The 14,451-nt window shown below is 39.1% G+C and overlaps 1 protein-coding gene across 1 annotated transcript; it reads right to left on the minus strand.

Moving 5' to 3' along the window:
* Positions 1-1,228: 1,228 nt before the first annotated feature.
* Positions 1,229-14,320, minus strand: LOC143138435 (DELTA-actitoxin-Afr1a-like). Its single transcript, XM_076298905.1, has 3 exons — positions 14,251-14,320; positions 2,485-2,609; positions 1,229-2,295 (listed from the first exon to the last, which is right to left on the minus strand). Exons 2-3 carry the CDS (start codon positions 2,586-2,588, stop codon positions 1,842-1,844), a joined length of 558 nt encoding a protein of 185 aa, XP_076155020.1. The 5' UTR covers positions 2,589-2,609; positions 14,251-14,320; the 3' UTR covers positions 1,229-1,841.
* Positions 14,321-14,451: the final 131 nt, after the last annotated feature.

The raw sequence follows: 14,451 nt of genomic DNA on the forward strand, positions 1-14,451 counted from the left end.
TCCGGTAATTACCGGACAACGGAAACCCTGGTGTGTGTGTGTGTTGATGATGATGTTTTGTGCTTTTCAGCTTTGGTTCAATGGCAGTTTAAACAACTGCATACTCATGTTTCCAAATTCACTAAAATGCCATACATACACTATACTTCCCACACACTTTTTTTTATGTCAAATTATAGGCTTACGAGCTATTTACTTTCACACTTTGGTTCAACGGCAAAAACAGTTCTTAGCTGTTTCTGTCACTTGCTTTAAGTCAATACAACTGTGTGGGTGTGCAGTTGTGGGTGAGAGTGTTTGTGTGTGTGTGTGTGGGGGGGGGGGGGGGGGGGGGATGTGTGTGCATGTGTGTATAGGTGTAAACAAAAACCAGATGATGTCATTAATGCCTTTGCCCACATTGTTGTTTGTTGTCACAAAGAACATCAGCAGTCTTAAGAAGTCTCCTTGGCAACATAGCTCGAATGTTAGTCCTCACTTATACGTTGTTTTGGATAAAAGCATCAGCTAAATGAATACGTGTATAAATGTAATGTAAATATAAGATTGCTCTCATGGGGCTAGTCAGTTTGGTACATTTCACATTAATTTTTGTAAGAAGCCTAAACAAGTACATTCTTATAGGCAAAATGATTTCTAAGCAGACTTATGAACCCCCAAAAGTTACTATTGCTGTTTGTGACGAGTATTAGCTTGATTAACAGACCATAATTAGTCAGGTCAGATGACTTAAAGGAGAAGTTCGGTGTGAAATTGACCTTAGCTGTACTGAAAGATGTTGCCGAGTACTTACATGTGTCCAATAGGCACCTTCGCTCACCCCCTAGCATTCCGAATTACGCCGTTTTTAGCCGAGTAGCTGTGGGGGGCATAGCGTAGCCTATGCAGCTAAATTGCTATTTTTACACAATTAAAAAGGTTCCAAGACCCTCAGAAGTCTACCAATGCAGTGTGGAGTTACTTGGAACCTTTTTAATGGTGTAAAAATAGTGATTTAGTTGCATAGGCTACGCTATGCCCCCACAGCTACTCGGCTAAAAACGGCGTAATTCGGAATGCTAGGGGGTGAGCGAAGGTGCCTATTGGACACATGTAAGTACTCGGCAACATCTTTCAGTACAGCTAAGGTCAATTTCACACCGAACTTCTCCTTTAAGGGGAGCACCCTTCTCAACCTGTGTCAGCCTGCAGAATTGCAGCGCTGATATCCAGTTACTGCACATGCTAATTTCATGATTTGAATTTTTTTATTTTTAATACTTAAATTACAGACGTACAGACAAGTGCCTAGCCTCGTTGGTAAGGCCCACTTATGCTCTGTCACGCGATAAAAGTGTCATCTCGCTGCAAAGAATAGTTCCGCGATTTAACAGAGAAGGAGGGATGTGAATTTTGACACACTGTGCGTCAGTCTGGCGGAAGAATACACTCTGCATCATAGTAACATTTTAAAATGTAATTTGATCATTTGTAAAAGTTGTACATTTTTATTTGATTAATTTATGTAAGACATTCAACAGATGTGTTCACTAGATAATACAAATTGAAATGACACAAACTTGGAGATTGAACCTTTACCTTTGCAGTATAGACTCTATGGGTCCCTTACAGTTATTTGGCTAGATAAATCATGAATTTACCAGTATGTGTTTGTGTTGTTATGTGTGCTTCAGTGGAATCAAATTCTTATTGTTGGGGCAGTGGAGAGTCCATACTAAGTTTTACTAGGGAGTGGTTGGTAGGGGAGTGTTGCTAGGGACTAGTTGCTAGTTGCTAGGGACTAGCAACTCTTTTCTCAGCACCTCTCTCCTTCTCCTTGTTCATCTACACTCTACCGCCCTCTAGTGGGCTGACTGCTGCATGCCGGGCGAAAACAGCTTATCCCACAGCTCCACCTTCATGATGGCCCGGCCCATGGGGCACATGGTGGCCTTGACGTCCATGCTAGAGCCCTCGAAGGTCAGCCCAGAGCCGTCAGCCTCCATGCGGACGAAGCCCTTGGGCTCCTTGTCGTAATACATCTCCTTGTACAGGGCTTCATCGCACTCCTTGCCAACGGGGTAGATGCCGATGGCATACCAGTTCTTGTAGACGTTGTAGTCCCAGGGCACGGAGAACATGATGGCTAGGGTTTCAGTGGCGCCCTTGCGGGTGCGCTCGAAGAGGTCGTAGGTCATGACCCCTACGCTGCCCGTGGCCTTGGCGCTGGTCTTGCTGAAGGTGCACACCTCGGTCTTCAGTGGGCGCACCGTGGGCTGAGGCGGGTTGTAGGTTTCGCCACTCTCAAGGAACACTCTAAGGAAGAAGAGAGAGTTATGTACAGACACACACACACACACACACACACACACACACATGTGCCCACGCATATTTTAATAGTAAAATACATATCATGCCAAGAATGAGATTAAATATTCTTCTCAAAGGGATTCTTGTTGTTCCGTCACTGCTGTTTGTTTAACATCTGATCTATTGGGCTCTTACTTGGGGTTGAGCAGGCAGTAGTTGTTTGTGAGGTTGGTGATCTCGACGGTGACATTCCTGCGAGTGGTGATGGTTGCAGCCACGGCTTCAGCTGTCTCTGGCATGATGGCTTTTTCTGGAAGGTTCTACAGTATTTGTAAACACACAGAGAGATGATGCTTCAGTCATTTTTGCACTCTTGTCCATACATTATTCACAAAGGATGATAAGGGTTATTTTTGCAAAACCAGTCTAAACACAGAGAGACAAAGAGGGCATTTATCCACCCTTTAGTATATAGAGAGAAGGACAGTGCAAGAAAAAGAATAAAAGAAAAGCTTTTATAACATGAGACTATCTTGTGTCTTTTATGTAATTTATAAACACTGTTTAACTATTGCCCTTTCATTTGCCTAGCGGAGAATAAGCAGTGAGTGGAAAGGGGAGAAATCAATCTATTTTCCATGTTAATATACAGCACTTTACACAGCGCTATAGGTAAGTCATATTGTGGCAGACTGTGAGAGATTCTATTTAAGATTGGTGTTGTACCCCTAGAAATGTCATAAGGCATATGCAGATATTCAGATACACAGTCATATTGTATGCCTTTATTCACATGGTCTCATCCTGTCAGACTTGACAAATGAATAGCTGTAAAACAGGGGCCCTGGAAGACCTTGTGATGTAGCCTAAACAGCATGAAAATGAATTCTATGAGTTGCATGGCAACTGTCTACGTCCATGGCCAAATATAATAGTTCACAGAATCTTAATCTTATAGGCTGCACATGCATGCAGATTGAGATTTGTGCTGGCATACACAGACATGCTAAACGTTAGCAAACGGTTAGCTAGAAGTTTGCGTAGCCCTCACAGTCATATTTGTTGTTTGAGCAAATGATGATAAATTTATCTCACAGTGGTGCAGTAAATTAAAATATATTATTACTATTATTATTATAACTAGATGTACTGCAGAGCGGTACAAAATATGACCGCCGCCCAGTCCAGCACATTTTTTCCACAAAAAAAAATCACGCTGAAAGGCCTATATGATTCTAACTGTCTCACTAAATTGCATTATCCACACTCAATTCTCACTGGTATCTGCTAGACAACAAGTACCAAAACATGATTAGTTCATAGATTTCACATGTAAAATTCATTTTATACAACCCCACCCCCATCTTGCCTGTTCATAATTCTGAGAAATTCTTGTGTGCATGTGTGCGTGTACATGTTTATGTTTATGTGTGTGTGTGTGTGTGTGAGTCAGTGTTTCCCACAGAATTGGATTCAATTTGTGGCGGTAGCTGACTTGGATGGGGGGGGGGGCACTTTAAGACGTTCCTGAGTAGCCTAACACGGTTAAAAGGCTGCTGATGTGTGGATGCAATTCATAACGTTTTCTAGTGATGGGGACGAGACCGCCTATGCCGAGTCCGAGTCAAGACCCGAGTCTTTGAAGGGTCGAGACCGAGTCGAGACCGAGTCTGTTGGTTTCCAAATACAGTCGAGTCCGAGTCAAGACCGAGTCTTTGAGGAAGCAAGTCCGAGTCAAGACCGAGTCCTTTAGGAGTCGAGACCGAGTCGAGACCAAGACCATAAAAAAATGTCAGTTTTCATATTCATAATTTAATATCACCCCAGTTAATAATCAACCATTAGGCCTACAGACTAAGCTAGATTGGGAATTGTTTAGAGGAGCAGTCTTAACGTCTTAATATGGACTATGCTGACCTACAGACACTCACCGGCAGCAGAGCCATAGAGATGAATAAACGGCTCTGACGGCAGTATCTTTGCATTGCACCATGGGATGTCATTTTTAGATAATGCCGGTCAACATTGCATTTTATTATTATTGTTGTTATGTGTGTGTTTTTTTTATATGAACATAAAAAATGCACAACTCGAGTACTACATCACTAACGTTTTCTACATAGTAGTTAAAATAAAGGTTTGTACTTCTCCTTGGGACAAGCACTTTTGAATTTTGGAAAAAACTTTTCCATTTACATCGGGATTTTGAAAACATTCAGTGTCAGAGTCAATAAAATAAGCCCAGGCTCGGACTGGTAATCTGTACAACCGGGCAAATGCCCGGTGGGCCAGTCCACATGTGGGCCGGTGACCTCCCGGATTTAAAAAAAAAAAAAGTTATTTAGCCTATTTGCGGCCCGTCATGTAGACCTAGGCTTAGCCTATAAATGCAGTTGCATCCATTTGGATTGGGGGGTGACAGGTCAATCATTTTCAACTCTTCATGACAGGTTCAGTGTGTGTTACGATCGCGCCCCCCTGCCCCACCCCTCAAGTGGATTTGTCCAAGCAGCCGCTTGGTTTGTGGGGAAATATAGCCTACGCGTCCATGCATGGTAGCCTAGGCTATATAAGTGCCCACCGCTGGCTAGTGTTCACATCATCGCAGTTTAACCGTAAACAGCAATCAGAGGTGTCTAATTTTATTCCATAAATATATTGTTTTTATAGACGTAAGTTGCACGCGCTACGAAGAGCTTCCATTTACTGCACCATGTAGGCTACTGTAGTGCGGTTTGTCTGTCAACATAAAAAAAACTCCGGGTACCTACAATTTTTGCACAACTTGGTGGAAAAGTGTAGCACAGGTTAAAGAAAACCTATTCATGTTTGGACTCAAAAGGAACTTCAAAGTATTTCCCATATAGTAGCCTTTTAGCTCACAATGACAGTGAAAGTGGAACTTGGAAAGTGGAAGTCTCTCCACCGAGTGTTACATTAGATGCACAATCAATCGCGAGTCGATGCACGTAAAAAGTATCAACTGTTAGGTTAGTAACGAAGGTAGCCTAATTTTGCAAAATGTGATGACAGCACACAAACTTGGGCAAAAACGTTTAGTATACACTTGTGGTGATAGCCTACAGTTAATGTGAATCTATATATAACCTATAACCAATGTAGAAGATTTGCACCAAATAGGCCTAACTGTGGTTGTGTTCAGGGTCGGACTGGGAACAAAATTCGGCCCTGGCAATTTTCTCCTGGACAAGCCCACTACTGGACCGACGACCCCCCCACCCCCCACAAACACACACACACAAGCCCACCGATACCAAAATCCCCCCCTGATTCCCCCCCCCATAAATAACAAACACACAGTATCATGCTGTAGCAACACTTCATAAACTGAACCCAAACATTTAGATTTGGACCTATAGGTTATTATATAATCAGTATCGTAATTTCTGTCAACTATGACGCTCTCCATGCATGTTCAGTAGCCTATATTTTTCCTTTAGTCAAGCAGTGACATGTGGTTTAATCAGTGTTGGGCAAGTTACTTCAAAATCGTAATATATTATGTATTACTTATTACTGTCATTTCAAAGTAATTCATTACATTATAATATTACTGTCTCTGAATTGTAAGGCATTACACTACTATTGTATTACTTTTAAGTTACTTTTACCAAAATATCTGGAAATATGGATTTGGAATTCTAAATGCAGTTTACTATGCTCAATGCAGCTCATTGCACTTCTAATGGAGGGTGATGGGGTACAACATAATGACTGAGCTAGGCTTAAGGCTAACAACAGTAGAATGCAATAGGTGCAGTGATGGCTCATGATGCAATACAAGGAACAATCATAGCCAGAATTGTGTTAAAAGAAGACAAAAGGTCAAAGTCTGGTCAATTGTGATAGAAATGCTGTAACTTTAGGCTTAGGCCTACTCATTAAAATCAACAGAGAGCCCACTACCTGTATATTGTAACCCAAAACGTAAAGACATGTCAAGATAGGCTACACAGTGCAGCTACTGGCCATTTTTGTGTCCTTACAGTGAAATACAGTATTAACCTAAGTATGTCATTATATGGCCAACTATAAATATGTAATCTGCCTGTTCCCAGGGATGGGTAGTATTTCTGAAACATGTAATATGTGTTTCAAATGCAAAATAGTATTTTGTCATTTGTATTTTATTGGGTTGAAGGAAATGGCTCTGTATTTTGTATCAAAATACTTTATTGGTGTGTATTTTTGTATTTTAAAAATACTGCAAGCTAATCATCGCAAAGTGTTGTGCTAATGCTGGGAACAGGCAGGGATGGGCAAAAATCCATCAGAATGTATTTCTAAATAAAATACCTAATACCCTCATTTTTAATGTATTAAAATAAACTACAAAATACAGTAGGCCTAACCATATTACGTATGTATCAAAATAAAATACTGTATTTTTGTATTTAGAAAATACTCAAAATACTTTTTTCAAGGAAGTATGGAAGCACTGCAAAAAAAGCTTTTTTTTATCCCAAACATTTAGCCTATTAAAACTATATAGTAAAAAACAATACAATTTGGCCCCTGTCGTATACCGTATGCAAGTTCATGTAGTGTGATCAGAATTAAGAATAATTCAAGAATTTACATTTACATTTAGTCATCTAGCTGATGCTTATCCAAATGACTGACAGAGCTTTCAATTAACCACATTATAATCAATAGGCCAAAATCATAATTGTGTATCTGTGCCAAAATTCGTAATTCAAGTCAGTGCAGTGCAGAACTGAATAAGAAAATCATACGGCTATGTATCTTGAAGTTCCAGTATGTGAGAGACTTGACGTGCCTTAATATCTCCAACCTCAAGTATGCAGCTAATAAGGAAATATAATTTTTATTTAATTAAACAAGGTGAACTTCTCCCCACTGTGGAATGCAGTAAAGGATGCTACAAGGAAGGGAATTCAAACACACTCAACACCTTACCATCTATTGATGTCATTGTGGTTGAGATATCTGACATTTTTCTGTTAAAGATTGGCATGGAGAATGGGACATGGTTGCCTTTGTCCAGTGTTGGGAAAGTTCATTTTCTACGTGAACTAGTTCAAAGTTCAGTTCACAAATTTTAAAATGAACTAGTTCAGTTCATAGTTCATAATTCAAAATTTTGAACTAAGTTCACACTTTCCAAAAATGAACTAGTTCATAGTTCTTTTTTTTTTTTCATATGTTGCTGCGAGCTATTATTTTTCAAAATTATTGCCACAGCCCATATAGAATGCAGTTAATTTGGGTTGAGGATCTGTCTTGACAGTCTTTTGATTTTGTATTGGCTTGCACATACCTTGAAAGGCTAGCCAGGTGCTTCAGTTCAATGTGCCGTTTCAGGTTTGCTGTGGATGTGACTGAAGTGCGGGCAAAGTTTGCACAGAAATGTACGATTTTTCCCATCCTCACCGACCTTGTCATAAAACTTGTTTAAATGATCATACGACGCCTCCTTGCTGCTTTGTCGTCTACATCAGCCTTTCTCAAACTTCTTTGACCTGAGGCCCAGTCAAGGCATACTTTGGGGTCATAGGCCCCACCTACATGAACCCACCCCCTCCTCCCACCCCCCATCAAATTATAATGATATCACAATTATTATTATTTTTATACTATATTGCTATACATGCACTTCAAAACAGTCAATGTTTAAAGTGCTAAGATTGTTCACAAAAGTTTGTGAAAACATGCACATCAGAGTACTGCTTTACTACTGTAAAATATAATTAGGCCTGCAATGTTTTTGCATTGTTGGATGATGCTTGCATGAGAAATACTTCTCAAAACAAAAGCAATTATATGGGTGCCGTTGTTTTGGGATCTTTCCCTCATGCAAGCATCATACACTGATAGAATATTTATATGCTATTTAAATACATTTCATTTGAATGCCTGATTGTAAGGATTCAGGAAACACAACCAGCTTTTGTGAATGGTAAATGGCGGATCAGATCATGCGTAAATCACTGATCTGGAGATCTTTAGCTATCTTTAACTAAGACTAATTAATAGCTTTTGGCTCACTTTAATACTTAATGCTAGACAGTGTTTTATATAGTCTGTGCTCTGATTTTATGGAAGTTGCGTAAATCCACGTCGTTCTATTAAATGTCGTTTCATAATTAAATAGCCTTCCAATAGGTTGAGCTTAGCTTTGCTACCAACGTGCACACGCATGCATTGAATAAACGCTCATACCACGACTTAATTCTATGCCTCTATGTTTGATGACACCAAATTAACAAGTATTTCCTACTAATTGCAGAAACGTTTGTTTTCTTTTTCTGTCCGCGGTTCCTTGATCAATTGCGCAGCAAATTATCAGACGATGCCCCGGGAATAATTTCACTCTGCAGACCAGCATTGTCCACATTGCGGACCGCGGCCCATAGTTTGAGAAATGGTGACCTGCATGCTGCCATATTAAGGCCTTTTTACGGTGTGTTTTAGCCGGGTTTTCATGTGGAAGGCTGTGTAGAAATCTGGCACCCTATTGAACGAAGTTAAACTGAAAGAGCGTGCCGTTCACAGACACCAGAATGAACGAGTTCACAGTAACGTTCATCAGGCAGTAATGCAGGACGTTCAGTTCAAGTTCGGTCAAAATATGAACGAGTTCATGAACTTTCGTTCAATGAACGCGTTCAGGCACAACACTGCCTTTGTCAGTGTCCTTATGTGAACTTGCACAGGTCAACTTGCTCATCTTTACTTGCGTACCACTTCACATTAGTGCTTCAGACCAGAGCTGATGCTTCAGCAATAGCCGTCACTGAAAAGCTGTAAGTGTTGTTGAACACAGCTGTTCTCACATTAGCTGATTGCGATAAACATAAAGCATTGTTGCCTAATTACTAATTATTCATTACACCTGTCTGTAGTATCTACTTTTTTGTGTTTTTCACATATAGTATTTTGCAGTATTTTTAAAATACAAAAATACACATTTGTAAAAAATAATACATTTGACCAAATTTCCCTCACGGGATCAAAAGAGTATATATACTTATACTTATACTTATACACCAATCAAGTATTTTGATACAAAATACAGAGCCATTTCCTTCAACCCAATAAAATACAAATGACAAAATACTATTTTGCATTTGAAACACATATTACATGTTTCAGAAATACTACCCATCCCTGGGAACAGGCAGATTACATATTTATAGTTGGCCATATAATGACATACTTAGGTTAATACTGTATTTCACTGTAAGGGCACAAAAATTGCCAGTAGCTGCACTGTGTAGCCTATCTTGACATGTCTTTAAGTTTTGGGTTACAATATACAGGTAGTGGGCTCTCTGTTGATTTTAATGAGTAGGCCTAAGCCTAAAGTTACAGCATTTCTATCACAATTGACCAGACTTTGACCTTTTGTCTTCTTTTAACACAATTCTGGCTATGATTGTTCCTTGTATTGCATCATGAGCCATCACTGCACCTATTGCATTCTACTGTTGTTAGCCTTAAGCCTAGCTCAGTCATTATGTTGTACCACATCACCCTCCATTAGAAGTGCAATGAGCTGCATTGAGCATAGTAAACTGCATTTAGAATTCCAAATCCATATTTCCAGATATTTTGGTAAAAGTAACTTAAAAGTAATACAATAGTAGTGTAATGCCTTACAATTCAGAGACAGTAATATTATAATGTAATGAATTACTTTGAAATGACAGTAATAAGTAATACATAATATATTACGATTTTGAAGTAACTTGCCCAACACTGATTAAACCACATGTCACTGCTTGACTAAAGGAAAAATATAGGCTACTGAACATGCATGGAGAGCGTCATAGTTGACAGAAAATACGATACTGATTATATAATAACCTATAGGTCCAAATCTAAATGTTTGGGTTCAGTTTATGAAGTGTTGCTACAGCATGATACTGTGTGTTTGTTATTTATGGGGGGGGGAATCAGGGGGGGATTTTGGTATCGGTGGGCTTGTGTGTGTGTGTTTGTGGGGGGTGGGGGGGTCGTCGGTCCAGTAGTGGGCTTGTCCAGGAGAAAATTGCCAGGGCCAAATTTTGTTCCCAGTCCGACCCTGTCTTCAATGTAGCCTAATATGTTGTGATAAGACCTTAGCAGAGTTAACTTCAATGCAGCAGTTTTGAACAAATTTGCGCAGCATGGTCACGATGCTAAGCGGATTTAATAGCAATTTAGCCAGATGTCTTCTATGCAATGCTTCTATGTGTCAACAACAATCCTTCAACAATCGTGAATATTTTGTTAAATGCACGTGCAGAGGAGGGGCAGTGGGCTACGAGAGAGGTGGGGTAAGGAAAGGCTGCATGCTTAAAATGGCAATGCAAGGATTTGATGTTATATTTAATTTCAATTAAATTAAATTAAACATAGAATATTAATCTGTGGCAGCCGATTTTGATTTCATGGCGCCCCGCCACAGATTAGTCAATGTATGGGAAACACTGTGCGTGCTTGTGTGTGTGCCTGCGTATGTGCCTGTGTTTGTGCATGTGCATGCATGCGTACATATGTCTACTGTCTGAGTATGTGTCATACGTATGATTACTGTGAATGTATGTGCAGTGTTGGGAGTAATGCGTTACAAAAGTAATGTAATTACTAGGGCTGTCAAAATAACTGATTAATTTCGATTAATTAATTTGAGAAAAAATAACTGATTAAAAAAAATTAGTGCAGATTAATCGATTCCGTATGACCTTTGACCCCGAGCCATTTTAGTCAGTAAAAATTAGACTGTAAAATGAAGGAGAGAGAAGAAAACGTGCTGCCTGGATCATTGATTGGAACATTTACTTTTAAAAAACGGCCTGATGGTGTTGATAAAAAATAAAGTGTTGAAAATAAAGTCATCTGCAATGAAATGCCTTGTATGTGAAAAAAAAACTTCTTCCCGAAGCACTTTTGAATTTATTTCCTCAGCATATTAGGTCATATCATAGATTATTATGGCAATTATTTGAACAGTGAAAATAATAATAAAAGAGTTTTTGAACTTTAATGTCACTAATGCTGATTATTCAATTATTTATTTGAATTTAAATATTTAAAATACTTTCACAGCAAAAATTATATATGCGATTAATTTAGATTAATTAATCACAGAGTATGTAATTAATTAGATTAATTTTTTTAATCGATTGACAGCCCTAGTAATTACTGTAATATATTGCTGTTTGCGGTAACGCGGTAATGTAAGGCATTACAAAAAAAAAATTAGGTAATATTTACTCGGTACAAACTTCAGTAACGCGCGTTACAATGTAGTTTAACCCAAAATTAAGCGCTTGTTTTGTTTTGATACATATTCGCAAACACCACGTGAGAACAACAGAGGAGAAAAAATCCGCGCAAAATAGTAGAACGTTATCTCCTGATACTGGTTGAATATGACTGTGGCTGCAGCACTATTGGACTCTAATTGCGGGATGGACATAAGCCTACGCTCATTATTTTCAGCTTGTCAGAGACAAGGCTATGGAGAACATAATAGTTAGTGCACTTTGTGTGCGAAACCGAAAGATCTCTCAGCTCGCGAAATAGCACAAGTAAATGAATGAAACATCTAAAGTAGTGCCACGCTAATCTTTTTGATTCTTGATAAAACACAAACTATGCTGTTGTGCATGTCAGCTTTGTGCTGTGAACTTAAATTGAAGAGAATAAAGGGTTAGAAATGCAGAAAAAGATTGTGTAGCCTGGCAGTGCCACCGCTCCCACCACGCGCATCACGCACTTTGCGTTGGGCACCAAAGGACAGAGGGGGCACCCAAATGTAACCATTGAATAGTAGCTTTACTGCAAACTGCGTTTCACTCTTCATCAATAACGTTTACAATGTCAAAATGCACTAACACGATGTTACATGCAAGTTTGATACCTTTTGGGTTCTCAATCACCACGTAGTACTAGAATTGGTGGGTCTTCAATCATTCGTTTTCCAAGCATTTAGGCTACATGAAGCACATGATATGCTGAGTCGACTGAAACGCATTCCATTCAGATAGCTAGGTGGATACCAGGCTCATAATTTACTTGTATTCGCAAAACGAAATGTGAAGCAACATGTCATTGCATACTTCCATTTCCAAAGCAATGAAGGTTGCTTAAAACAACTTAACATTGTATTATTGTTAATATTGTGCTATCAATGTAACTCCAACAAATAAGGCTTGTAAACAAGAGCTGGCAAAAGGGCATTATGACAACGTAAAGATCAATGCTCAGTGACAAAGATCAGTGACAGTGCACCATTTCTAAGTAAAACAGCATTTCTTCAGAAATTAATGTTTAAAAATACACAGTAATGGTCTGTAAATAATAGGCCTTTTATTTTACTTTAGGTGTTTGAGTTATCATTTAAATGTCACTCACTCAAAGCCACTAACTTAGGGCACCGAAATGGCCAGCAGGCCACCATCTTGACATGTCTTTATTAAAGGAACCGTATGTAAAAATTGTATTTCAATTAATCATAAAATTGCCCTGATATGTCACTAGACATTACGAAATCATGTTCATTTCAAATACTCACTGACAACAGTCTGGCCAGGATATTGTCATTTAAAAGTTGCAGCCCTCAACTGATGTTGATGTTGTCATGTTGTGTTTTGGCCTAATGCACCACCCTCCACCTATCTACTAATCACAAAGTCAGTAGTGTTTCGTCATCCGGTTGCCAACTCTGCCAGTCAGAGGGGAGGGGAAGGGGATACACCGCTCTACAGTAATTTGAAAGTGATTGTAGTACCCGTTTTGGCCACAATCTTATATACGGTTCCTTTAAGCTTTGATTTACAATATAGTAGGCTCTCTATTGATTTTAATGAGTAGGCCTAGGCCTTAAAGTTACAGTATTTCTATCACAATTTACCAGACTTTGACCTTTTGTCAGTTTTTAACATTCTGACTATGATTGTTCCTTGTATTGCATTATGAGCACTGCGCCTATTGCATTCTACTGTTGCCTTAAAGGCCCATTCACACCAAGAACGATAACGATAACGATAACTATAAATAAATATCATTCTCGTTAATATTAATGACGATGTTCACACATAAACTATAACGATAACGACATGAAGAACGATATCGTTGGGGATCACTTTCAGAGCGATTTTCACAACGATAAAATGCTTATAGCCAATCAGAACCCATCGAATTTTAGCCGTCACATTCATTAACACAAGGAGAGACTTTGTTTATCGTTGTTCAGTGTGAACGCTTTTATCGTTATGGTTATAGTTATCATTATCGTTATCGTTCTTGGTGTGAATGGGCCTTAAGCCTAGCTCAGTCATTATGCTATACCACATCTCCCTCCATTAAGAGCAAGCTGCATTGAGCGTAATAAACTGCATTTAGAATGGCAAATCCATATTTCTAGATATTTTGGTGAAAGTAACTTAAAAGTAATGCAATAGTAGTGTAATGCCTTACAATTCAGAGACAGTAATATTATAATGTAACAAATTACTTTGAAATGACAGTAATAAGTAATGCATAGTACATTACGATTTTGAAGTAACTTGCCCAACACTGTGTATGTGTGTGCGTGTGTATCTGTTTATGCACATGTGTGCACATGGAATGGGTTAAGATGACCCCTGGAGGCAAACATACGGAAAAAATTGGTCATCCTAGGCCCTACGGTTCTCAAGATATTCACAGAAAACTGTGTCTGCCCTACCCTCCTTTCGGGGGGTCCAGTCCAGCGGGGGGGGGGCTACAGATCAAAACGAAAACAGGAGGTTCCATAACCCAACAACCATAATCTGACTTGAGACACATATTTTATGAGTTCTGTTAGATGGCCTTTCTGAATTAGCATTTCAAATTAAGAAAATGGCCTGCACCCTTATAGGCTGAAAAATATCAATCTTTTAAGAATTCTGTATCATACATTTGGATTCTGTACACCTAGACAGCTGTACTTAAATGAAGGCTTACCTGCAGATGATGTTGAACACAGCTGTACTGGTCTATGCAAGCAAAGGTCTGGTTTACAAACTCTCTAAAACTACAGAGAATGGAGAAACACTTCCTTAAAAAAACAGTTCCACTCCACCCTCCTGTGAGAATCAGGTGGGAGGAATCACACACACACACACACAAATACTGGACATATCACACACACACACACACACACAC

The sequence above is a fragment of the Alosa pseudoharengus genome, unplaced genomic scaffold, assembly GCF_046254945.1.
Source record: "Alosa pseudoharengus isolate Yale_2024_CS ecotype anadromous, Long Island Sound unplaced genomic scaffold, YU_APseudo_1.1 YU_APseudo_1.1_scf_21, whole genome shotgun sequence".
Taxonomy (NCBI): Eukaryota; Metazoa; Chordata; class Actinopteri; order Clupeiformes; family Clupeidae; genus Alosa; species Alosa pseudoharengus.

Excerpts from the sequence above, each read along its gene's own strand:
- LOC143138435 (XM_076298905.1), bottom strand. The coding sequence starts at position 2,588 with ATGCCAGAGACAGCTGAAGCCGTGGCTGCAACCATCACCACTCGCAGG. Across the intron at positions 2,296-2,484 it reads TACTGCCTGCTCAACCCCAA|AGTGTTCCTTGAGAGTGGCG; the intron begins GTAAGAGCCCAA and ends CTTCTTCCTTAG.